Source organism: Triticum aestivum, chromosome 7B (genome assembly GCF_018294505.1).
Source record: "Triticum aestivum cultivar Chinese Spring chromosome 7B, IWGSC CS RefSeq v2.1, whole genome shotgun sequence".
Classification (NCBI taxonomy): domain Eukaryota; kingdom Viridiplantae; phylum Streptophyta; class Magnoliopsida; order Poales; family Poaceae; genus Triticum; species Triticum aestivum.
In genome coordinates, this window is record NC_057813.1 from 561,063,775 (window position 1) to 561,088,415 (window position 24,641).

The window sequence follows — 24,641 nt, forward strand, 5'->3', positions numbered from 1 at the left end:
AATAAGTTGGTTGCTCGCTCCATTGTTCCGGAGAACGGAGTCTTGGTCATTTTGCCCATGAGGCATGGTTCGCATGTGTCAAATGATTCATAATCGAGAGACTCTAAAAGTCCATCAGCATGGAGCTTCTTCATGCGCTTGACACCAATGTGACCAAGGCGGCAGTGCCACAAGTATGTGGGACTATCGTTATCAACTTTACATCTTTTGGTATTCACACTATGAATATGTGTAACATTACGTTCGAGATTCATTAAGAATAAACCATTGACCATCGGGGCATGACCATAAAACATATCTCTCATATAAATAGAACAACCATTATTCTCGGATTTAAATGAGTAGCCATCTCGCATTAAACGAGATCCAGATACAATGTTCATGCTCAAACTTGGCACTAAATAACAATTATTGAGGTTTAAAACTAATCCCGTAGGTAAATGTAGAGGTAGCGTGCCGACGGCGATCACATCGACCTTGGAACCATTCCCGACGCGCATCGTCACCTCGTCCTTCGCCAGTCTCCGCTTATTCCGCAGCTCCTGCTGTGAGTTACAAATATGAGCAACGGCACCGGTATCAAATACCCAGGAGTTACTACGAGTACTGGTAAGGTACACATCAATTACATGTATATCAAATATACCTTTAGTGTTGCCGGCCTTCTTGTCCGCTAAGTATTTGGGGCAGTTCCGCTTCCAGTGACCCTTCCCTTTGCAATAAAAGCACTCAGTCTCAGGCTTGGGTCCATTCTTTGACTTCTTCCCGGCAACTGGCTTACCGGGCGCGGCAACATCTTTGCCGTCCTTCTTGAAGTTCTTCTTACCCTTGCCCTTCTTGAACTTGGTGGTTTTATTGACCATCAACACTTGATGTTCTTTCTTGATTTCTACCTCTGCTGACTTCAGCATTGAAAATACTTCAGGAATAGTTTTCACCATCCCCTGCATATTGTAGTTCATCACAAAGCTCTTGTAGCTCGGTGGGAGCGACTGAAGGATTCTGTCAATGACCGCCTCGTCCGGGAGGTTAATGTCCAGCTGGGACAGGCGGTTGTGCAACCCAGACATTTTGAGTATGTGCTCACTGACAGAACTATTTTCCTCCATCTTACAACTATAGAACTTGTCGGAGACTTCATATCTCTCGACCCGGGCATGAGCTTGGAAAACCATTTTCAGCTCCTCGAACATCTCATATGCTCCGTGTTGCTCAAAACGCTTTTGGAGCCCCGGTTCTAAGCTGTAAAGCATGCCGCACTGAACGAGGGAGTAATCATCAGCACGTGACTGCCAAGCGTTCATAACGTCTTGGTTCTCTGGGATGGGTGCTTCACCTAGCGGTCCTTCTAGGACATATGCTTTCTTGGCAGCTATGAGGATGATCCTCAGGTTCCGGACCCAGTCCGTATAGTTGCTGCCATCATCTTTCAGCTTGGTTTTCTCTAGGAACGCGTTGAAGTTCATGTTGACATGAGCGTTGGCCATTTGATCTACAAGACATATTTTGCAAAGATTTTAGACTAAGTTCATGATAATTAAGTTCATCTAATCAAATTATTTAATGAACTCCCACTCAGATTTGACATCCCTCTAGTCATCTAAGTGTTACATGATCCGAGTCGACTAGGCCGTGTCCGATCATCACGTGAGACGGACTAGTCATCATCGGTGAACATCTCCATGTTGATCGTATCTTCCATACGACTCATGTTCGACCTTTCGGTCTCTGTGTTCCGAGGCCATGTCTGTACATGCTAGGCTCGTCAAGTTAACCTAAGTGTTTTTGCATGTGTAAAACTGTCTTACACCCGTTGTATGTGAACGTAAGGATCTATCACACCCGATCATCACGTGGTGCTTCGAAACGACGAACTTTAGCAACGGCGCACAGTTAGGGGGAACACTTTCTTGAAATTATTATAAGGGATCATCTTATTTACTACCGTCGTTCTAAGTAAACAAGATGCATAAACATAATAAACATCACATGCAATTATATAGTAGTGACATGATATGGCCAATATCATATAGCTCCTTTGATCTCCATCTTCGGGGCTCCATGATCATCTTCGTCACCGGCATGACACCATGATCTCCATCATCATGATCTCCATCATCGTGTCTCCATGAAGTTGCTCGCCAACTATTACTTCTACTACTATGGCTAACGGTTTAGCAATAAAGTAAAGTAATTACATGGCGTTAAATCATTGACACGCAGGTCATACAATAATTAAGACAACTCCTATGGCTCCTGCCGGTTGTCATACTCATCGACATGCAAGTCGTGATTCCTATTACAAGAACATGATCTCATACATCACAATATATCATTCATCATTCATCACAACTTTTGGCCATATCACATCACATAGCAATTGCTGCAAAAACAAGTTAGACGTCCTCTAATTGTTGTTGCATCTTTTACGTGGCTGCAATTGGGTTCTGGCAAGAACGTTTTCTTACCTACGAATAACCACAACGTGATTTTGTCAACTTCTATTTACCCTTCATAAGGACCCTTTTCATCGAATCCGCTCCAACTAAAGTGGGAGAGACAGACATCCGCTAGCCACCTTATGCAACTAGTGCATGTCAGTCGGTGGAACCTGTCTCACGTAAGCGTACGTGTAAGGTCGGTCCGGGCCGCTTCATCCCACAATACCACTGAAGTAAAATAAGACTAGTAATGGCAAGCAAGTTGACAAGATCTACGCCCACAACAGATTTGTGTTCTACTCGTGCAATAGAGAACTACGCATAAACCTGGCTCATGATACCACTGTTGGGGAACGTTGCATAAAATAAAAAATTTCCTACGTTCACCAAGATCAATCTATGAGTTCATCAAGCAACGAGAGAGAGGAGTGCATCTACATACCCTTGTAGATCGCGTGCGGAAGCGTTCAAGAGAACGGGGTTGAGGGAGTCGTTCTTGTCGTGATCCAAATCACCGGAGATCCTAGCGCCGAACGGATGGCACCTCCGCGTTCAACACACGTACGGTCAGCATGACGTCTCCTCCTTGATCCAGCAAGGGGGGAAGGAGAGGTTGATGAAGATCCAGCAGCATGACGGTGTGGTGGTGGATGCAGCAGGGCTCCGGCAGGGCTTCGCCAAGCAACTACGGGAGGAGGAGGTGTAGCAGGGAGGGGAGGGAGGCGCCAGGGTGTTGGGTGCGGTTGCCCTCCCACCCCCCCTCTTTATATAGGGACCCCAGGGGGGAGCCGGCCCTAGAGATGGGATCTCTAGGGGGGCGGCGGCCAAGGGGGTGGAGTGCCCCCCAAGGCAAGTGGAGGCACCCCCTTCCCTAGGGTTCCCAACCCTAGGCGCAGAGGGGGGCCCAAGGGGGGCGCACCAGCCCACCAGGGGCTAGTTCCCCTCCCACTTCAGCCCATGGGGCCCTCCGGGATAGGTGGCCCCACCCGGTGGACCCCCGGGACCCTTCCGGTGGTCCCGGTACAATACCGGTGGACCCCGAAACTTTCCCGATGGCCGAAACTCGACTTCCCATATATAATTATTTACCTCCGAACCATTCCGGAACTCCTCGTGACGTCCGGGATCTCATCCGGGACTCCGAACAACTTTCGGTTTGCTGCATACTCATATTCATACAACCCTAGCGTCACCAAACCTTAAGTGTGTAGACCCTACGGGTTCGGGAGACATGCAGACATGACCGAGACGGCTCTCCGGTCATTAACTAACAGCGGGATCTGGATACCCATGTTGGCTCCCACATGCTCCTCGATGATCTCATCGGATGAACCACGATGTTGAGGATTTAAGCAACCCCGTATACAATTCCCTTTGTCAATCGGTATGTTACTTGCCCAAGATTTGATCGTCGGTATCCCAATACCTCGTTCAATCTCGTTACCGGCAAGTCACTTTACTCGTACCGTAATGCATGATCCCGTGACCAGACACTTGGTCACTTTGAGCTCATTATGATGATGCATTACCGAGTGGGCCCAGAGATACCTCTCCGTCATACGGAGTGACAAATCCCAGTCTCGATCCGTGTCAACCCAACAGACACTTTCGGAGATACCTGTAGTGCACCTTTATAGTCACCCAGTTACGTTGTGACGTTTGGTACACCCAAAGCACTCCTACGGTATCCGGGAGTTACAGGATCTCATGGTCTAAGGAAAAGATACTTGACATTGGAAAAGCTCCAGCAAACGAACTACACGATCTTTGTGCTATGCTTAGGATTGGGTCTTGTCCATCACATCATTCTCCTAATGATGTGATCCCGTTATCAATGACATCCAATGTCCATAGTCAGGAAACCATGACTATCTGTTGATCAACGAGCTAGTCAACTAGAGGCTCACTAGGGACATGTTGTGGTCTAAGTATTCACACGTGTATTACGATTTCCGGATAATACAATTATAGCATGAATAAAAGACAATTATCATGAACAAGGAAATATAATAATAATCATTTTATTATTGCCTCTAGGGCATATTTCCAACAGTCGGGCTTGTGTCAGGGAGTCGCGGGGCGGCGCCGTGGGGTTGTGGAGGGAGGCGCGCCGAGCAGGAGTGAGAGGGGGTGGTGGGGAGGGGCGCCGCGATGTTCGGGGACGGGGAAGAAGATGGCGGCGCTGGGGAGGAGGCCGTGAGGTTGGGGAGAGTAAGGTGGCGCCGGGGAGGCGGGGCGGCGCCGGACAGGAGGAGTAGGAGGCGGGGCGGCGCCGGACGGGAGGAGTAGGAGGCGGGGGCGCCGGACGGGAGGAGTAGGAGGCGGAGGGCGCCGGACGGGAGGAGTAGGAGGCGGGGCGGCGCCGGACGGGAGGAGAAGGCGGGACGGCACCGGGCGGGAGGAGGAGGAAGCCGGGCGGCACCGGGCGGGAGGAGGAGAAGGCGGGGCGGCACCGACCGAGGGTAGGAGGAGGCGGGGGTGGGAGGTGGAGGTTGTGCGGCGGCGGGGTAGGAGGTGGTGGTCGTGGGGAGTGGAGGAGCACAGGGAGGGAGGCGAGTTCAAATAGGATAAGGTGAGTGTTTTTTTGGCAGACGCAGTTCGCTGGTTAGTTTGTAGCTACAACGGTACGTGGGATGTTAGCAGAATAAGGTTAGGTGTTAACAGAATAAGAGTCTTAAGTGTGTTATATATATAACCTCTAAAAACATTAGCTTTTCTACCATCGTATCTATATATTTCAGCTTGAATTCGACAGCGAATCATCAAAAAACGTTAGCTTCTACCATCGTATCTATCTACACGTAATGCGAATTATATATCGTCATGTATGAATCTCTGATATGCTAAGAGAAATCAACAAGAAAATATTGGGGAAATTTACCTCTTGACAGGTCATTGGACACCTTGAGGTCGCACGATGAAAGGGGTGGCGTAGGAGGACGACGAGAAACAGGTGGAGGGGCTGCAAAAAAGCATCAAAGGCCCGTGAATGGCTCAGCAGAGGCAACATGGGCCAAATCACGGTGGTCCAGGCTTTAGAGGTGGCCACCAACGAAGGTGGCACAAGGATGTGGACGGCGGCTCAAGGAAGCATGTGTCCTGAAATGTCCATGGCGCCAATATTTATATAGATGGAGGGCACGCTACATTGCCACGCCCAACCTCCAAATATGAAGGCTCGGGGGCTCAGTTTATAGCACCCTCCAAAAATTATGGCGGTCGAGAACGAGATGGTGATTCTACTAGAGTGACATCTTCGACCAAACTCACTATAATGATGGTTATTATGGCGATCAAAGTGATATGGTTGACTTTGCTTGAGTTGCTCTTACGCTTGTGAGCATGATCACCAAAAAGGTATCCTTCTAGCAACGGGCACCGTAACGAGGAATGGTGGCACTCGAAAAAAATATTATGCCATGTACAATGGTTTTATCTTATGAGTGCCAGATAGGATAAATGCGGAGATGGGGGAAAGAGAAATGAGAATAAAGAAAAGGCTTGCCCTCTCTTAATCAAGAGATGATATGTACAGCATGTCTCACCGCGTATTTAGGAATAACTGGTTATTGATTGAATATAAGACTAAGAAAAAACAAGTGTACATATGTTTTTATTCCATCTCTTATTTATCAATAAAAAATGCTCAAGATAAGATTGTTTTATCAACCGTACGTTTTTGAAAAAGGAGGTTAAGACCCCCGACTTCTGCATCAATCGGTGCATATATCTATCTTTATTTATTATTCAACAAAGGTTTAAAAAAACCTACATCAAGCCACCCGAAGCCACCACTCACACCTACAAAACTCGATAATGTGGAGTGCTCTCACTCTTTATATTTAAACCCGGTGTCGTCGCTGATCCATTCACATAATATATCGGAACCAACAGCCGGTGTAGCAGACCTAAAACGTACACCACCTTCATACGTTCTAGATGCCACCATCTTCATCGGACCGCTGACCCATCTTCAGGAGAGAGATCTGTATCATCCTTGCCAGTCCGTCCATCCGTCGACGCCACCACGGCGCCCAACGACGCCACCGCTCCGCGCTCGTCCATCCAGACGCGAAGATTCTGGAGGTTCTGTCGTGTGTAACATGAGCTGACCAGGCATGACACAACGTAGCACCTGTCTGCCAGACATGACTTGAGATCTTCACCGAAAGCTCCGTGCAAGACGAAGCCGCTCCACCTCCTGCCTCTGTCTTCCAGCATTGCTCCACAACGATGCTCCCAAGAGAGAAAACGACACCGTAGTACCGCCATCGTCTGGTCTGGAAGACCAGATCCTAGGGTTTCCCCCGAAGCAGCACGAGTGGGTCGACCGTAGTTACACGAGGCTGCCTTCATCAAGGTAACGACGCAGAACGCCGCCATCGCCTGCCATCAGCTCGGTTTCACCGGGAACTATGTCTTCCCGACTCGCAGCCGGAGCTAGATCACGGATCTCGAGATTTGACCATCCAGCGTCAGACCGACCACCTCCGACGGAGAAGATGGCCACCACCGCTGGCTGCACCGGCCAGATCAAATCTGACCGGAGGCGCCGCCGACCAGTCCACCATGGCCTTCACGCCGTTGCCGCTGATTCGACGCCTGATGGCGCGCCGACCGCAGCCGCCGCCCTTCCTGGTACAGGGCCGTGTCGCGCCTGCAGCTGTCGCCGTCCGAGATAGGGCCGACCACCACACCATCGCAGCCATCGCCGTCGGGCCGCAAAGATTGGATCGACCACCGAGCTCGCATCCTAGACGTCGTCGCCATGCCGCACATGACGTCGTCAAGAGTTGTTGCCCCGCGCCTTCTCGTGATCTGGCCGTCCCGCGCCGGCCGTGATGCTCGAAGGGTGAAGAAGCCCCACCGCTGCACTGCCGGCCCGACTTTGCCTGGCGGTGCCGCGGACAGCGGCGAGGGGGGGGAGGGATGGGTGTGATCGAGTGGCGGCGGCTAGGGTTTACCCCTGGGTCGCCCACGGGGACGACATGGGGATCAACCAATGTATGTGCCCTTATAATGCCATATTGTAGTCATGGCTTGGGTTATTTCTATATTTTGCAGGAAATGGCATGGATTATTTCATCATACAAGGAGAGAGGGAAAAAAATACAATTTCGTCATAGATAACATAGGAGTTTTGCTACATCTACGAAGAATTCCGTGAGGAGGAGAGTTAAAGGGATGATTTGGCAGCGTTTAATTGGGTTTTTGTGGGGATGTGGGCCCCACCCTAAAATTCAGGGGGGGGGGGAGGGGGAAGAGCTCGAATGGATAGGTCCAGTGAGGCGGGTGTGGAGCACGAAGGGGGGGGGGGGTTGTTTAGTTAAGATGAACCGGTTGTTCGTGAGGTTACGTAAGAGTTTACGTAGGTTTAGCATTTTCGATAACATAGTAGCACAACAATATACATGGTGTACCTTTTTTTTAGCCTATTGCATTGCCCTCTTCTCTTTTACGTGAAATGATCTTTAATTTGTGACAGCAAAGCAATATTGCTTGGTACATAAAATGTTATTTTCCATGTTATCTAAAAACAGTACACATGTGGAACTATTTTAGTTGAAGGGAACGGTCAACGGTGAGGGACCCCCATCGACAACAATACATAGCGCAACTCGAGCTTGTCCTCCATAGATCATCACGACAATCAGTGGCGCACTTCCCTCTGTTTTTGTTTATGCGATTTGGTATGCCGAGGGGAGCAGCCTCGGCACGGGGTGAACCATCAGCGGCACGGCCCGCTGCAGCAGCAGAGAGAATGCCTCCTCCATGTTGAGCTTGTCGGGCGTCTGGCCCGCCGGCAGCTCCCAGTCGAACGAGTGCACCAGCGTCGCCGCCGTCACGGTGACCACCCGCAGGCCCCAGCTGAGGCCCGCGCATATCCTCCGGCCGGCCCCGAACGGGATCAGCCCGAAGTCGCCTCCCTTGACGTCGACGTCGGCGTGGGTCCCTCCCGGGAGGAACCGGGCGGGCCGGAACTCCAGCGGGTCGGGCCACAGGGCCGGGTCGCGGGCGATGCCCCACACGTTGACCAGCAGCTCCGTGCCCTTGGGGATGCGGTAGCCGGCGACCTCGCACTCCTCGGAGGCCATCCGCGGCAGCGAGAGCGGCGTCGACGGGTGCAGCCGGAACGTCTCCTTGATGACAGCGTTGAGGAACGTGAGGCGCGGCAGGTCGGACTCCGAGACGAGCCTGTCCCGGCCCACGACGGCGTCCATCTCCTCCTGCGCCCGCTTCAGCATGTCCGGGTGCCGGATCAGCTCCGCCACCGCCCACTCCACTATGGTCGATGTCGTCTCCGTGCCCGCCACGAACAAGTTCTGCATGCATGCAAGCAGAGTTAATCAGGCACAGTGGCGGAGACAGGGGGACCAGCAAGGGCCCTCCCCCCCCCCCCCCCCCCCCCCCCCCCTAACATCATCTATTGGCTGCATATTTTTCTGATGAACAGTGTGAAATTAGTGATGTTTTGCTGCTAAAGTGATGCTTTAGCCCTCCTCAATCAGTATTAAGAGCACTTGGCCCCCTAATAGAATTTTTCTGGCTCCGCCACTGCAGGCACATTGGACGACTGAGGTTGTGGATTTGCCATGCCGGTCACAGTCATGGCCGGGAACGAAGTAGATTGTTACCAGTATGAGCGCCTTGACGTCCGTGTCTGTGATCCTGTCCTCCTCGCCGCCGGTGAGGGACTTGTCTTCCTGCACCATTGCGAGCAGCAAGCCGAGCAGGTCCTTACCTTCCTTCTCCTCGCCGGCCGTGCTTCCTCCGGCCCTTCTCTCGGCGATGATCCCGTTCATCATGTCGTCGAACCGGCGATGCAGTTTCTTCAACCTGGCAACAACCCCCTGCGGGTCGAGCCACCGCAGCGCCGGCACGAAGTCCCCGACGTTGAGCACGCCGCCCACCTCCATCACCTCCAGCACGATCTCCTTGAACTCCTTGGCGCCAAGCTCGGTGCCTGCCGCAGCGAACACCCGGAGCCCCACTGCCGCCCGCGAGAGGGCGTTGGTCGTGCACACGTTCGCCGCCTTGCCGACCGCCACCACCCCGCCGCCGGAAGCAGCGTCAACGAGGGACCTCACCATGAGCGCGGCCTCCCGCTCGCGGAACCCGCGGAGGTCGTCGAGCGCGCGGGCCGAGAAGAGGTTGACGGCGCACACCTTCCTCATCGCGCGCCACCGGGGGCCGTAGGGCGCGAACACCACGTCCTGGTTGTTGTACGCCATGTGCTCGCCGCCGGAGTTGGGCGGGCGGCTGCTGAACTTGGCGTCGTGGGTGCGGAGGAACTGCTCGGCCACGGCGGCCGACCCGGCGACCACCACGACGGAGCTGCCGAACCGGAGCCGGAGCACGGGCCCGTACACCTTGGACATCTCGTGCATGGTCTGGTGCGTCTTGCCGCCGAGCTGCGGGAGGTTCCCCAGCACCGGCCAGCCCCTCGGCCCCGGTGGCAACGCCGCGCGCCCCTTGTCGGCGCGGAAGAAGGTGGCCAGCACATAGCATATGGTCACGGCAATGGCCAAGGTGGAGAGGAGCAACGGGAGAGGGATGCCCATGGCGACGAGATGCATTGTTGCGTTCGATATGCAAGCACTGCAGGTGCTCGAGTGTTCATGTATGCATGCATGGGGTTCAAGATGAAGGCGCGCGGTAGGTGGATATGACTGGCAAAACTGTACAGGTGACACGTCTCATCCGGCGAAGCTCAACCACAGCTTTTACTTACCAACTACTACTATAATAATATGGTCTCTTGCAGCTTTCGCTTACCTACCTGTATGCCTACCACCATTTGCGTTTCGGATGGTTTAGTGTCGCCTACCACAGGACCAGTAGTAGCGATGGTAAGTATGGAAACTGTGTAGGTGAATGTGCACAGTTAGTATTTCATTCACAGATATACTAAAGGTTTCTGAACGTGTTCAATCACTTGAGCATATCAAATATACATACATTTGCCTCAAAAAATAAAATAAAATATACATCAAACATGTATCCGACACTCCGCGGTATGAATGAACTGCGTGGTAAAATAGAGCATCTACGTTACTGGTGGTGTAGCGAGAAATGATGACATTCAAGATGGCATCAAGTTTGAACTATGTTCAATGTAGCATCTACCTTGATGGGGGAACAATCAGAAATGATGACCTGGTTTATCCTTGGTTGTAGACTTGTAGTAATATGGTTAATTACCAGGCCACCCTGGCTTTTGTTACCTTTTCAACTGTATCGAACTACGAAAAACCTTTGGATGAAAAGCTGGGCCATAGGCCTTTTCTCTAAATATCAGAAATGGTGACATTCACGCAAATGTTATGCTGTCATCTGATTCCTGAACTCTAGTCCTAGCCCGGGCTATTTCAGCCTACAAGGAAAGGAAACAAAAAGTGAGTATCAAAGATGAGTTCATCGTAGACAACATAGTAAAATAAGAGCATACACATCACCCCAGCACAGCATGACGGGCTGGTGAGGCAAGCAAGGCCCTGTATGGTGGTCGTGAAGCAGATTCAATCATACCAGACTTGGTTATCATACCAACTTTACCAAGCAATCTAAAAGGCTAATGATCGATATGGATATGTATGTGGAAAGTAAGTTCAGCGGAAACAAGAACTGCATTTTATTTTCTTGTCACAGAGCATAAAAGGCAGTAATTTACAAAGACTAATGCTGCATTCATCGGTGCATTCCATTCCCCCTTTGGCCCGACACTGCTATGGCTATGTCCTGCCCTGCTGTGTAAGCTAGTAAGCTGGTCCTTCCCAGCAGCAATTTTATGAAGCTTAAATTTTAGATAATACTATCATCCAATTTCATCAACAGAGAGTACGGGCCTACCTCTTTATCCCAGTTGGTATGAAGCATCATCACAAGCAGAGCTAATATTTGCACTACCATAGCACATATGATTCCCAGCCAAAGTCCCTGCCACGGAAAGGAGACTCATGCTAGAATTCAGGCAGAACCCACACAACATATCCTCCCAGAATTGCATAAAACATAGAGCTCACCTTACCGCCGATCTTCAGAATAAATGCAAAAATAACAGCTGAAGGGATACCAAAAGCATAGTAAGCGCATAGGTTGATGAAGGAGCATACTTTCTGCCAGCCACACCCTCTAGCGGCACCTTCAGAGCAATAAGCAGATAAATTTAGCAAATGTCACCCAAGATCAGTACTAATGTTTCCAAAGAGCTACACGGGGTAGATTATTATTCTCATATGAAGGATTCCTCAAAAAAAAAATCTCATATGAAGGCAAATCTAATGTTGAAGGGGTGGGCATTTGAACCATATTCAACAAAAAATAACCCCAAACCTACTAATGTTTCCAACAAGCTACAATGATATATTGTTTCTTATATAAGGAAAATATTAAAGGGGTGGCCATTTGAAGCATATTAAGTACTCCCTCCGTCCGGAAATACTTGTCATCAAAATGAATAAAAGGGGATGTATCTAGATGTATTTTAGTTCTAGATACATCCCTTTTTGTCCTTTTTGATGACAAGTATTTTCGGACGGAGGGAGTAAAAGACAAACCTACTTATGTTTAAGTGGAACGAGCTGCAAAAGGGACCATGCCCCCTGTTGTTACTGTTTAAGCCCAACGTTTAAGGGAAGAGCCCATGTTAGTACTGTTGATGGCCCAAAGTTTAAGAGGAAAGAGCCCATGTTGGCACTGCAAATGGGATCATACTACCTGAGGATTAATTTAAGATCCCGTGTTGGCACTGTGCATGTGGAATCCTACTACCTGATGAGGACCAATTTTAATTCAGGTTCTACATGTGCCAAAAAGGCTCATCTTAGAGCTGCCGTGTATGATGTATACACATATGATGTCATTGATTTGTAATGTGATGAGGTGATCCACATCTACAAGCTATCTGTTCGGAATACCGTGTTCGATGATGTGATCAGACAAAGATGTCCTCCTGTGCAAGCAAGAGCAGTGCATTTCTGTGGCAAAGTGCCAACCGATATACAGGAATAAATTGAAAATACAGAGATTGTTCTCTCATTTTTGTTAAGTCACTGTTCATTTTGGTCCAGTAGTTTAAGCAAGCTGTTACCAATTGATCTGTTTAAATTGATCTGGGGGCTTGCATCCATTTGATCTGTTAATATGTTCTGAGCATCTAAACCACCAGTTTGTTTCTTTGCACAACTGCATGTTCTAAAATGTGATGGCATGCCCACAATGCACTCAATTGTTTAGTTTTTACTTCATGGCAGACTGTTGAAGATGTTGGATACACATATCAAAGAAAATGACGTGTCTTGGTGCAGGCAAGTAGCCATAAGAAAGGAAGCTACTTCAGGCAACTTGAGCACCTGAAGCATACCTAAGTAGCCGCTAGTGTCTCTACGGCTTATTAGAGCAGCAACCACCAGGAAATCTTGCACACAATCTAAACGCATCCCCCCCCCCCCCCCCCCCCGCATGTATGGCGGCTGGTAAAGGACAGAGATGATGAAGATGTACACCGTTGGACTGCTACAGTGATGTGGAGTGCACGAGTTGGTCATAAAAGAATACAGCGTGGAACTGCCACAGCCTCAGGATCAGGAGATATCCAAGGGAGCCAGGGAGTGGCAAACTTAAGCCTTAAGCCGCACAAGCTCTTGGGGCGCAATACAAGACAAAGCACGAGATTTTTATTGGCTCAGGAGCTTGTATATAAAGCCTGAGGAGAGATACATTCAAAGCCAAGGAAGGCGCTAGTGCAGTTGCCAATTGGTGCACCAGGATAAGAGGCAAACAGTGACTGTCTCAAAGGATCAAGAACTTGAAGGAGCTTGGGGGGCCTTGAAGAATCAACGCGTGCATCCACAGGTGAACATCGAGCTTCTCTACATGTGCTTGTTTTCTGTTTTCTCTTCCCAAAACAATTCCGATGGCATGCAGTTCTGTTGAAATTTAGAGTTTGCGAGCTGAAATTCTGCGTGTTCTGTAGCAGGCATGGAGATGCTGGCGGGCGTGCAAGACGGCCTGAACATAGAGCAAGAGTATGCCAACGCGATGCGCACGCAGTCTAACATGCGCTTCTTATCAAACAAGGAAGAGATGGAAGCCCTTCTTCAGCCTCAGCAAGATCTCATCCTTCCAATGCTTCACAGCACGAGGCGGAGAAAATCTTCTGAAATTCAGCTCGCAATGTCCGGTTACTTTGATGCCAGTGCTGAGGCCTCGGAGATCTGCAAGCAGCTACTGAGGAACATCAAGAACACCGAAAGCAACTACCAATCAATGGACAGCTTCCTTGCAAGCATAGGCTGTACTACTGCCACTAGTAGTACCTCCCTTGCACTGGAAACAATCCCTGTTAGAAGCAACCCTTTCAGCACCACCACAAGAAGCAATTTCAGACAGATTCATGACAGGTACTCCTCCGTGCTCCAGACCATCAAATCAAGTCACAGGAAAGTGGCAAAGAAGCTCAAGATAGTGAAAATCATCAAGAAGCTCTCAAGGACTTGCCTCGTCATTGCAGGTGGTGCGGTTGCCATCGGGATTGCAGCACACCTGCTGGTCTTTAGCCTTCTGGTTGGATCTGCGCTCATGGGGCTCTGCCCTATTGCGTTCAAGAGGAGGGTCACGAGGCTGAAACGTTCTAAGACAGAGTCTTTGCAGCAGCTGCAGGAGCAACTTGATACTGCCGCAAAGGGCACGTATGTTCTTGGCAGGGACTTCGACACGGTGAGCCACCTTGCAGTGCGCCTCTCGGACGGTATTGAGCGGGAGAATGCAATGGCAACATATTGCATGGAGATGGTGGATGAGAAGTATCCCGTGCAGGAGATGGTGATGGAGCTGAGGAGGAGTTGTTCTAGCTCTAGGAGATTGGCCATGGAGCTAGAAGAGCACGTGGGTCTGTGCCTTGCTACAATCCATAGAGCTAGAGTTTTGGTGATCGAAGAGATCTCCAAGCAAGCTTGATACAGTTGCCTGTTTAGTTAGTGTGGACATTATGTTTAGGAGTACTTCAGAGATGTTTATATTTTTTTGTTAGACCATGCAGGGAATTTGCACTTCAATACATTAGGATAGAAAATTAGGGCGATTTAGCTTCATCGAAAGAAGGAAAAGGAAGACAAAACAAAAATAAACAGATGGTTTGTGAGAGTTTGAGCAAAACTAGAAATATCAACTGCAATTTCTCGTGGGGAAATTGATGCTTTCTTGTACAGTCAGTGTATATATGAAAACATTCTGAGATTATTTCTGAAATAGCACATGCAAGTAAAAAAAATTCACCCATCCTACAAATTATCCTGTTTCTAAACATTTGTTAGCAATTTATGTTCAATATCTGTTAATGATTGAAGTTCAATCTGATGGCTGCTATTCAAAGGTAACATGCTTGGGGCAAACCAAACAGCATTAATATTGGCAGAAAATGAGTCAGGGGACTATGCAACATGACATTCTGTTTACACATAAGGCTTCCTCAGAAGGGAGAAAATTACTGTATTCTAGACACATAAAATTAATATTAAGACGTATATTTAGACCATACCTGATAGCGTGCATTGTATGCCATCCATGAAGTTAGAAGTGGCGAGAATTGGCATCATTATGGATACATACTTTACTATCTCTTCTTCATTGCTGTACAAATAACCCCACACATCTCGTACAGAAACTGTGATGATAACTACAAGAAGGCCTTCTACTAGGCACATAATTCCTGAAATAAGAACTGATAGACGTGCTGCCTGTGGATTCCCGGCGCCTAATTCATTGGACACTCTAATACTGCGTACAAACATTAATCATGAATTCAAACTGGTTAAGTACAATTTTGAGATGTTAAATCTCATAAAATGAAAGGAACGGAGTGGAATTCTGATATTGTGCTCCCCTGACCTTATTGCACTGCTGAGGCCACTTGGAATTGTATAAACCATCCACATTGTGTTTAAGCTAGATAAATGAACCAAAGTTAGTGGCATAATCAAGTATCTGAAAGCGCAATGTCAAGCTAGCTAACATTATACTTCATGATTATCACAAGAAATGGAAAAGGAAAGGTGTGTAACACCATGCTACTGGCCTACCACCATGTGATTTAAGTGTACCAGGCAGGTAAATAGTCTTGTTATATAACAATACTGTTGAATCTATCAAAAATCGTCTGCTTGTTAAAGATTCTCAGTAATTTAGTGCAAGAGAGTGCTTCAAGTCCTGTTTTCTTACCTGATGGATAAAATTGAAGTTTCCAGTTTTGGATTTGGAAGAAAACCTGCAAGGAGAACCACCATCTCGAATGCCCAGTACTCCAAGCTGAACTATGTTGTAAGTCAAACAACCAGTTCCATGAAGAAAGAAGGTGGTAAAGCACATATCACTTTTCACCCAGTTGTAAAGGAACTTTAATAACAAGATACTTATTAGTCAGACATTGCTTTTTGGTGGTTGCTCATATCAGGCTTACCAGGTCATAAATGTAGATGGAATGGCTAGACTTAAAAACAAGTTCACATCCTTTAACACCGCCCTTGACCATCCTTGCCAACTCCTTCTGCCAGCTTCAGAGAATTTAACATACAGTGCTAGCAATATCACATTGAACCAATAAGATACCGAGGTTGCCAGAGCTGCACCTCTGTAGCCAAGACCGGAACTCTGAACAAGGAACCAGCACAGCAGAATGTGGAATATCAACGTCACCCCAGAACAAACTACCAGTGGGTGTACAATATTTTGGGCCTGCAGGAACTTGGTAAGGCACTGAAGCAAGCCGTATGCGAAAAGACCAGGAATCAACAGCCGGGCGTAAGTTCCAGCTCCATATGATATCTCTGGATTTTGACCAAGAGCAGTAAGAATTTGGCCAGTGAAAGCCAATACAAAGGCCAGCGGAACGCTTGAAAGCATAAGAACGAAGATAGCCCTCTGGGCATGCGTCCCCAGCATATCATACTGTTTTGCCCCATATGATTGACCACACAGTGTATCGAGCGCGCTTCCCATTCCTAGCTGGCGCATTGCAATGGCATTAACAGGTGAAAATTTTCATCAAATCTAATTGCAATCGGAATTAGGCATCGCCTAATAAATGGAGTGTTAAAAGAAAATCTCATTATGCACAGACTGTTTGCTGCTTGCTAGTTACATGAGCTACCTTATGTGATGATTTTCCTTAGAATGGATTAAAACCTCTAGTAGCTCCGAGTCCTGGGTGCTCGCGTTGCATTTACTATCAACTCGCTCTTCCTTCAACTTCGGAAACAATTTTTTTTCCATGCTTCACAGGTAGCAACACGAGGCTTGGTTTGGTATCGTCACGGGCTTACCAGGACGCTGAAGCCGGTGACGTTGGCGAAGGAGGAGGCGACGGAGGCGGCGGAGAGGGGGAGCTCGCCGAGGTGGCCGGCGAACATGACGGAGACCACCTGCAGGCTGTACTGCAGCAGGCTGCACGCAACCAGCGGCGCCGCGAGCCCCACCTGCCGCCGCACCTCGTCCCGCGCCGTCGGCGCGGGGGCGCGAGGGAGGAGGAGAGGCGCCGAGGAGGCCGTCATGGCTGCCGAGCTCGCCTCCGCCGCCTCGCCGCGTCCGCTCATGCCCATTCCACCCACACCCTGGCCTTTGAGCTTTGACGAACTGAAGGGAGGGGAAGACGCTGACGGGGCGCGCTGGTCGCTGTCGCGGCAGTGACGCGCGGCGGCGCAGGCGATGAAAGGGGACAGGAAATATGGGCCACGCCAGAGTTTGATAGCCCAATTTGGGGGTCCTGGGCTGATTCGATTAGGACTGGGTTTCTTTCTCCAAAAGCGCGGTATTCAGGCTGGGCTAATGGTGAACTGGAGCCTGACAGGTTTTCACTAGTTAAGGAGTATTCATTGCAAAGATCACTCCAACCTCTTTAGGTTGCGAAGTGGTATGTGCGCTACTTGTTGCAATCTGAAGTTTTTTCTTTTTTCGTAGATTTGTTTATTTAAAATGTTTTATCCTTTAAACCATGCGTCTAAATCTCGAACCGCTTTCAACCATTGGATTCTTTGAGTCGAGATCTTCAAAACTAGATCCCATGTTGATAGGTTTTAACAGTATTTTTTCATGAAAAAAATGGACGAAAAAACCGTACTGGTAGCACGGGTTTTTTCCTTTTCCGAAAGAGGCACGCCTATGCCTATCACGAAATCACAACCGTGCCTCTCGCTGGAGGAAGCAAAACCGTGACTCTCGTGAAAGGAAAAAAAACAGAAAACGCGTTTTTTTCGTTTCTGAGAAGCACGGCCGTGACTCTCGCGAAAGCACAACCGTGCCTCTCGCGGAAGCAAAACCGTGACTCTCGCAAAAGGAAAAAACAGAAAACGCGTTTTTTTCTGTTTCCAAGAGGCATAACCATGCCTCTAGCGGAAGCAAAACCGTGACTCTCGCGAAAGGGAAAAAAATAGAAAACACGTTTTTTTTCGTTTCCGAGAGGCACGGCCGTGACTCTCGCGAAAGCAAAACGGTGCCTATCACAGAAGCAAAACCGTAACTCCCGTGAAAGAAAAGAAACGCGATTTTTCGCGCAATTTTTTTTCCCAATTTTTTTTATCGAAAAGCTAAGAAAGACAGATAGAAAATCAAAATGTCCAAAAAAGGGAAAAAACGTTTAAAAAGCAGAAAATGCGTGAAAAAAAAACAAAATTCAAAGAAAGCGCCCAAAGCGCAACACGTGACGAATGGCTGAGAGCGCGTCAAGTGATGCTGATTATTACGAGACTCCCGAAGAAGCGCCCGTTAACTAATTGCTCTTGGCTTTCAGTACACTGCATGGCCCAAGCAGAACGCAAATCCAAAAATACAGATTTCTATATCGATATTTATACAGTTACCAAGCTCCCAGGATTTGTACGCTCCTGGTGCATTGTGGTTATTGGGGTCGGTTGTGTGCCTATTTGTTGGGCTGTGTTTCGGCTCTTAGATGTATACGGGCCTACTCAGTGCTGAGTTGTAGCGATTCATGTGTCCTTTTTTTTTTCTTGTACGCGTGAGGGTGTGTGTCTGCTCTCTTGGCGCTCCTCAATGGAGCATTGATGGTCCATGTTGTCAGCCGGCGATCAGGTGCGGTGGTGTGCCCCCAATAACAACCACATATTGGGTTTCCGATTTGTCAACTTTAATTTGCTTCATGGAGGGGTCCGTCCCGAGGGGTGACGGTTTGCGTTTGGCAAGCGGCGATCGCGGGGGCGATTAGGGTTTCTGTCGCCACGCGCATCTAACGCTAGCCCGACAGTCTGCTCTTCAATCTCCCAAGGGCGGATCGCGCACTCATCCTCACCCGATCTGGCTCCTCCGATCTCCTGGACGGAGGGCGCACCCAACCAAGTCCACACCAAGCCTTTCGCGCGTGCTAGGGCGCATGATCCTACTGTTGGAAATATGCCCTAGAGGCAATAATAAAAGGTTTATTATTATATTTCCTTGTTCATGATAATTGTCTTTTATTCATGCTATAACTGTATTATCCGGAAATCGTAATACACGTGTGAATACATAGACCATAAACATGTCCCTAGTGAGCCTCTAGTTGACTAGCTCGTTGGTCAATAGATAGTCATGGTTTCCTGACTATGGACATTAGATGTCATTGACAACGGGATCACATCATTGGGAGAAAGATGTGATGGACAAGACCCAATCCTAAGCATAGCACAAGATCATGTAGTTCGTTTAGCTAGAGCTTTTTCAATGTCAAGTATCTCTTCCTTAGACCATGAGATCGTGTAACTCCCGGATACCGTCAGAGTGCTTTGGGTGTACCAAACGTCACAACGTAATTGGGTGACTATAAAGGTGCACTACAGGTATCTCCGAAAGTGTCTGTTGGGTTGACACGGATCGAGACTGGGATTTGTCACTCCGTATGACGGAGAGGTATCTCTGGGCCCACTCGGTAATACATCATCATAATGAGCTCAAAGTGACCAAGTGTTTGGTCACGGGATCATGCATTACGGTACGAGTAAAGTGACTTGCCGGTAACGAGACTGAACGAGGTATTGGGATACCGACGATCGAGTCTCGGGCATGTAACGTACCGATTGACAAAGGGAATTGTATACGGGGTTGATTGAATCCTCGACATCGTGGTTCATCCGATGACATCATCGAGGAGCATGTGGGAGCCAACATGGGTATCCAGATCCCGCTGTTGGTTATTGACCAGAGAGCCGTCTCGGTCATGTCTGCGTGTCTCCCGAACCCGTAGGGTCTACACACTTAAGGTTCGGTGACGCTAGGGTTATTAGGAAGACTTGTATGTGATTACTGAAAGTTGTTCGGAGTCCCGGATGAGATCCCGGACGTCACGAGGAGTTCCGGAATGGTCCGGAGGTGAAGATTTAAATATGAGAAGTTGTCATGCGGACACCGGAAAGTTTCGGGGGCATATCGGTATTGTACCGGGGCCACCGGAGAGGTTCCGGGGGTCCACCGGGAGGGGCCACCCCTCTCGGAGGGCCACATGGGCCGCAAGGGGCAGGGAACCAGCCCCTAGAGGGCTGGGCGCCTCCCCCCACCTTGGGCCCACGTGCCTAGGGTTTTGGGGGGAACCCTAGAGGGGGCGCCCCCTTTGCTTGGGGGGCAAGTCCCCCCTCCCTGGCCGCCGCCCCCCCTCTAGATCCCATCTAGAGGGGCCCGCCCCCCTTGCCCCTTCCCCTATAAATAGAGGGGTGAGGGGAGGGCTGCAACACACAACCCAAGGCGCAGCCCCTCCCCTCTCCAACACCTCTCCTCCTCCGTCACGTGCTTGGCGAAGCCCTGCCGTAGTACTGCTTCTCCACCAACACCACGCCGTCGTGCTGCCGTTGGAGCTGTCTTCCTCAACCTCTCCTTCCTCCTTGCTGGATCAAGACGGAGGAGACGTCGTCCGTTCCGTACGTGTGTTGAACGCGGAGGTGCTGTCCGTTCGGCACTTGGTCATCGGTGATCTGAATCACGTCGAGTGCGACTCCATCATCACCGTTCCCTCGAACGCTTCCGCACGCGATCTACAAGTGGTATGTAGATGCAAACTCACTCCCTTGACTCGTTGCTTAGATGAACTCATAGATGGATCTTGGTGAAACCGTAGGAAATTTTTTAATTTTCTGCAACGTTCCCCAACAGTGGCATCATGAGCTAGGTCTATGCGTAGTTCTCTATTGCACGAGTAGAACACAATTTTGTTGTGGGCGTAGATCTTGTCAACTTGCTTGCCGCTACTAGTCTTATCTTGCTTCAGCGGTATTGTGGGATGAAGTGGCCCGGACCAACCTTACACGTACGCTTACGTGAGACCGGTTCCACCGACTAACATGCACTAGTTGCATAAGGTGGCTGGCGGGTGTCTGTCTCTCCCACTTTAGTTGGAGCGGATTCGATGAAAAGGGTCCTTATGAAGGGTAAATAGAAGTTGACAAAATCACGTTGTGGTTATTCGTAGGTAAGAAAACGTTCTTGCTAGAACCCAATTGCAGCCACGTAAAAGATGCAACAACAATTAGAGGACGTCTAACTTGTTTTTGCAGCAATTGTCATGTGATGTGATATGGCCAGAAGTTGTGATGAATGATGAATGATATACTATGATGTATGAGATCATGTTCTTGTAATAGGAATCACGACTTGCATGTCGATGAGTATGACAATCGGCAGGAGCCATAGGAGTTGCCTTTATTTTTTGTATGACTTGCGTGTCATTGAAGAACGCCATGTAAATTACTTTACTTTATTGCTAAACGCGTTAGCCATAGAAGTAGAAGTAGTCGTTGGCGTGACAACTTCATGAAGACACAATGATGGAGATCATGATGATGGAGATCATGGTGTCATGCCGGTGAAGAAGATGATCATGGAGCCTCGAAGATGGAGATCAAACGAGCTATATGATATTGGCCATATCATGTCACTACTATATAATTGCATGTGATGTTTATTATGTTTTATGCATCTTGTTTACTTAGAATGGTGGTAGTAAATAAGATGATCCCTTATAATAATTTCAAGAAAGTGTTCCCCCTAACTGTGCACCGTTGCTAAAGTTCGTCGTTTCGAAGCACCACGTGATGATCGGGTGTGATAGATCCTTACGTTCACATACAACGGGTGTAAGCCAGATTTACACATGCAGAACACTTAGGGTTAACTTGACGAGCCTAGCATGTACAGACATGGCCTCGGAACACAGAGACCGAAAGGTCGAACACGAGTCGTATGGAAGATACGATCAACATGGAGATGTTCACCGACGATGACTAGTCCGTCTCACGTGATGATCGGACACGGCCTAGTCGACTCGGATCGTGTAACACTTAGATGACTAGAGGGATGTCTAATCTGAGTGGGAGTTCATTAAAATAATTTGATTAGATGAACTTAATTATCATAAACTTAGTCTAAAACTTTTTGCAAAATATGTCTTGTAGATCAAATGGCCAACGCTCATGTCAACATGAACTTCAACGCGTTCCTAGAGAAAACCAAGCTGAAAGATGATGGCAGCAACTATACGGACTGGGTCCGGAACCTGAGGATCATCCTCATAGCTGCCAGGAAACAATATGTCCTAGAAGGACCGCTAGGTGACGCTCCCGTCCCAGAGAACCAAGACATTATGAATGCTTGGCAGTCTCGTGCTGATGATTACTCCCTCGTTCAGTGCGGCATGCTTTACAGCTTAGAACCGGGGCTCCAAAAGCGTTTTGAGCAACACGGAGCATATGAGATGTTCGAGGAGCTGAAACTAGTTTTCCAAGCTCATGCCCGGGTCGAGAGATATGAAGTCTCCGACAAGTTCTATAGTTGTAAGATGGAGGAAAATAGTTCTGTCAGTGAGCATATACTCAAAATGTCTAGGTTGCACAACTGCCTGTCCCAGCTGGACATTAACCTCCTGGATGAGGCGGTCATTGACAGAATCCTTCAGTCGCTCCCACCGAGCTACAAGAGCTTTGTGATGAACTACAATATGCAGGGGATGGTGAAGACCATTCCTGAAGTATTTTCAATGCTGAAGTCAGCAGAGGTTGAAATCAAGAAAGAACATCAAGTGATGATGGTCAATAAGACCACTAAGTTCAAGAAGGGCAAGGGTAAGAAGAACTTCAAGAAGGACGACAAAGATGTTGCCGCGCCCGGTAAGCCAGTTGCCGGGAAGAAGTCAAAGAATGGACCCAAGCCTGAGACTGAGTGCTTTTATTGCAAGGGGAAGGGTCACTGGAAGCGGAACTGCCCCAAATACTTAGCAAACAAGAAGGCCGGCAACACTAATGTTGGGGAACGTAGTAATTTCAAAATTTTCCTACGCACATGCAAGATCATGGTGATGCATAGCAACGAGGGGAGAGTATGATCTACGTACCCTTGTAGATTGCAACGGAAGCGTTGACACAACGTAGAGGAAGTAGTCGTACGTCTTCTTCCCGATCCGACCGATCCAAGCACCGTTACTCCGGCACCTCCGAGTTCTTAGCACACGTACAGCTCGATGACGATCCCTGGGCTCCGATCCAGCAAAGCTTCGGGGAGGAGTTCCGTCAGCACGACGGCGTGGTGACGATCTTGATGTTCTACCGACGCAGGGCTTCGCCTAAGCACTACAACGATATGATCGAGGTGGAATATGGTGGCAGGGGGCACCGCACACAGCTAAGGAACGATCTCAATGATCAACTTGTGTGTGTAGAGGTGCCCCCTTGCCTCCGTATATAAAGGAGCCAAGGGGGAGAGGTGCACCGGCCAGGAGGAGGGCACAGGAGGAGTCCTACTCCTATTGGGAGTAGGACTCCCCCCCCCAATCCTATTCCAACTAGGATTCCCAAGGGGGAAAGAGGGAGAGGGGTGGCCGGCCACCTCTCCTAGTCCTAATAGGACTAGGGGAGGGGGGGGAGGCACGCAGCCCTTATGGGCAGCCCTTTCACCTTTCCACTAAGGCCCAATAAGGCCCATATGACTCCCGGGGGGTTCCGGTAACCTCCCGGTAATCCGGTAAAATCCTGATTTCACCCGGAACACTTCTGATGTCCAAACATAGGCTTCCAATATATCAATCTTTATGTCTCGACCATTTCGAGACTCCTCGTCATGTCCGTGATCACATCTGGGACTCCGAACAACCTTCGGTACATCAAAATGCATAAACTCATAATAACTGTCATCGTAACGTTAAGCGTGCGGACCCTACGGTTCGAGAACAATGTAGACATGACCGAGACATGTCTCCGGTCAATAACCAATAGTGGGACCTGGATGCCCATATTGGCTCCTACATATTCTACGAAGATCTTTATCGGTCAGACCGCATAACAACATACGTTGTTCCTTTTGTCATCGGTATGTTACTTGCCCGAGATTCGATCGTCGGTATCCAATACCTAGTTCAATCTCGTTACCGGCAAGTCTCTTTACTCGTTCTGTAATACATCATCTCACAACTAACATATTAGTTGTAATGCTTGCATGGCTTATGTGATGTGCATTACCGAGAGGGCCCAGAGATACCTCTCCGACAATCGGAGTGACAAATCCTAATCTCAAAATACGCCAACCCAACATGTACGTTTGGAGACACCTGTAATGCTCCTTTATAATCACCCAGTTACGTTGTGACGTTTGGTAGCACCCAAAGTGTTCCTCCGGCAAATGGGAGTTGCATAATCTCATAGTCATAGGAACATGTATAAGTCATGAAGAAAGCAATAGCAACATACTAAACGATCGGGTGCTAAGCTAATGGAATGGGTCATGTCAATCAGATCATTCAACTAATGATGTGACCTCGTTAATCAAATAACAACTCATTGTTCATGGTTAGGAAACATAACCATCTTTGATTAACGAGCTAGTCAAGTAGAGGCATACTAGTGACACTTTGTTTGTCTATTTATTCACACATGTATTATGTTTCCGGTTAATACAATTCTAGCATGAATAATAAACATTTATCATGATTATAAGGAAATAAATAATAACTTTATTATTGCCTCTAGGGCATATTTCCTTCAGTCTCCCACTTGCACTAGAGTCAATAATCTAGATTACACTGTAATGATTCTAACACCCATGGAGCCTTGGTGCTGATCATGTTTTGCTCGTGGAAGAGGCTTAGTCAACGGGTCTGCAACATTCAGATCCGTATGTATCTTGCAAATCTCTATGTCTCCCACCTGGACTAGATCCCGGATGGAGTTGAAGCGTCTCTTG

General features: G+C 48.6%; 3 protein-coding genes across 5 annotated transcripts; 1 reads left to right on the forward strand and 2 right to left on the reverse strand.

The window, feature by feature from the left end:
- Positions 1-7,901: 7,901 nt before the first annotated feature.
- On the reverse strand, positions 7,902-10,076 carry LOC123162411 (flavonoid 3'-monooxygenase CYP75B4). Its single transcript, XM_044580192.1, has 2 exons — positions 9,077-10,076; positions 7,902-8,764 (listed from the first exon to the last, which is right to left on the reverse strand). The coding sequence occupies exons 1-2, from the start codon at positions 10,016-10,018 to the stop codon at positions 8,120-8,122; spliced, it is 1,587 nt and encodes a 528-aa protein (XP_044436127.1). The 5' UTR covers positions 10,019-10,076; the 3' UTR covers positions 7,902-8,119.
- Positions 10,077-10,459: 383 nt separating this feature from the next.
- Positions 10,460-17,115, reverse strand: LOC123162359 (protein DETOXIFICATION 16). 3 transcript variants are annotated; one of them, XM_044580150.1, is made up of 9 exons: positions 16,760-17,115; positions 16,067-16,442; positions 15,898-15,991; positions 15,660-15,746; positions 15,330-15,386; positions 14,980-15,218; positions 11,465-11,583; positions 11,292-11,378; positions 10,460-10,815 (listed from the first exon to the last, which is right to left on the reverse strand). In XM_044580150.1, the coding sequence occupies exons 1-9, from the start codon at positions 17,033-17,035 to the stop codon at positions 10,753-10,755; spliced, it is 1,398 nt and encodes a 465-aa protein (XP_044436085.1). In that variant the 5' UTR covers positions 17,036-17,115; the 3' UTR covers positions 10,460-10,752. The 3 variants fall into 3 exon arrangements, with proteins under 3 accessions (XP_044436085.1, XP_044436084.1, XP_044436086.1); XM_044580149.1 differs by having other exon boundaries at positions 15,898-16,442; positions 16,760-17,114; XM_044580151.1 differs by having other exon boundaries at positions 15,898-16,172; positions 16,760-17,113.
- LOC123162360 (putative UPF0496 protein 2) lies at positions 12,910-14,509 on the forward strand. The gene is made up of 2 exons (XM_044580152.1): positions 12,910-13,295; positions 13,420-14,509. The coding sequence occupies exon 2, from the start codon at positions 13,422-13,424 to the stop codon at positions 14,397-14,399; it is 978 nt and encodes a 325-aa protein (XP_044436087.1). The 5' UTR covers positions 12,910-13,295; positions 13,420-13,421; the 3' UTR covers positions 14,400-14,509.
- Positions 17,116-24,641: the final 7,526 nt, after the last annotated feature.

Bases quoted from the DNA above. Each gene is read 5' to 3' on its own strand.
- LOC123162411 (XM_044580192.1), bottom strand. From the start codon at position 10,018: ATGCATCTCGTCGCCATGGGCATCCCTCTCCCGTTGCTCCTCTCCACC. The intron at 8,765-9,076 runs GTAACAATCTAC...GCATGCATGCAG, and splicing joins ACGTCAAGGCGCTCATACTG to AACTTGTTCGTGGCGGGCAC.
- LOC123162360 (XM_044580152.1), top strand. From the start codon at position 13,422: ATGGAGATGCTGGCGGGCGTGCAAGACGGCCTGAACATAGAGCAAGAG.
- LOC123162359 (XM_044580149.1), bottom strand. From the start codon at position 17,035: ATGGGCATGAGCGGACGCGGCGAGGCGGCGGAGGCGAGCTCGGCAGCC. The intron at 15,219-15,329 runs GTCAGGGGAGCA...GTTTGTACGCAG, and splicing joins GGCCTCAGCAGTGCAATAAG to TATTAGAGTGTCCAATGAAT. The intron at 11,379-11,464 runs GTGAGCTCTATG...TTTCCGTGGCAG, and splicing joins TTCTGAAGATCGGCGGTAAG to GGACTTTGGCTGGGAATCAT.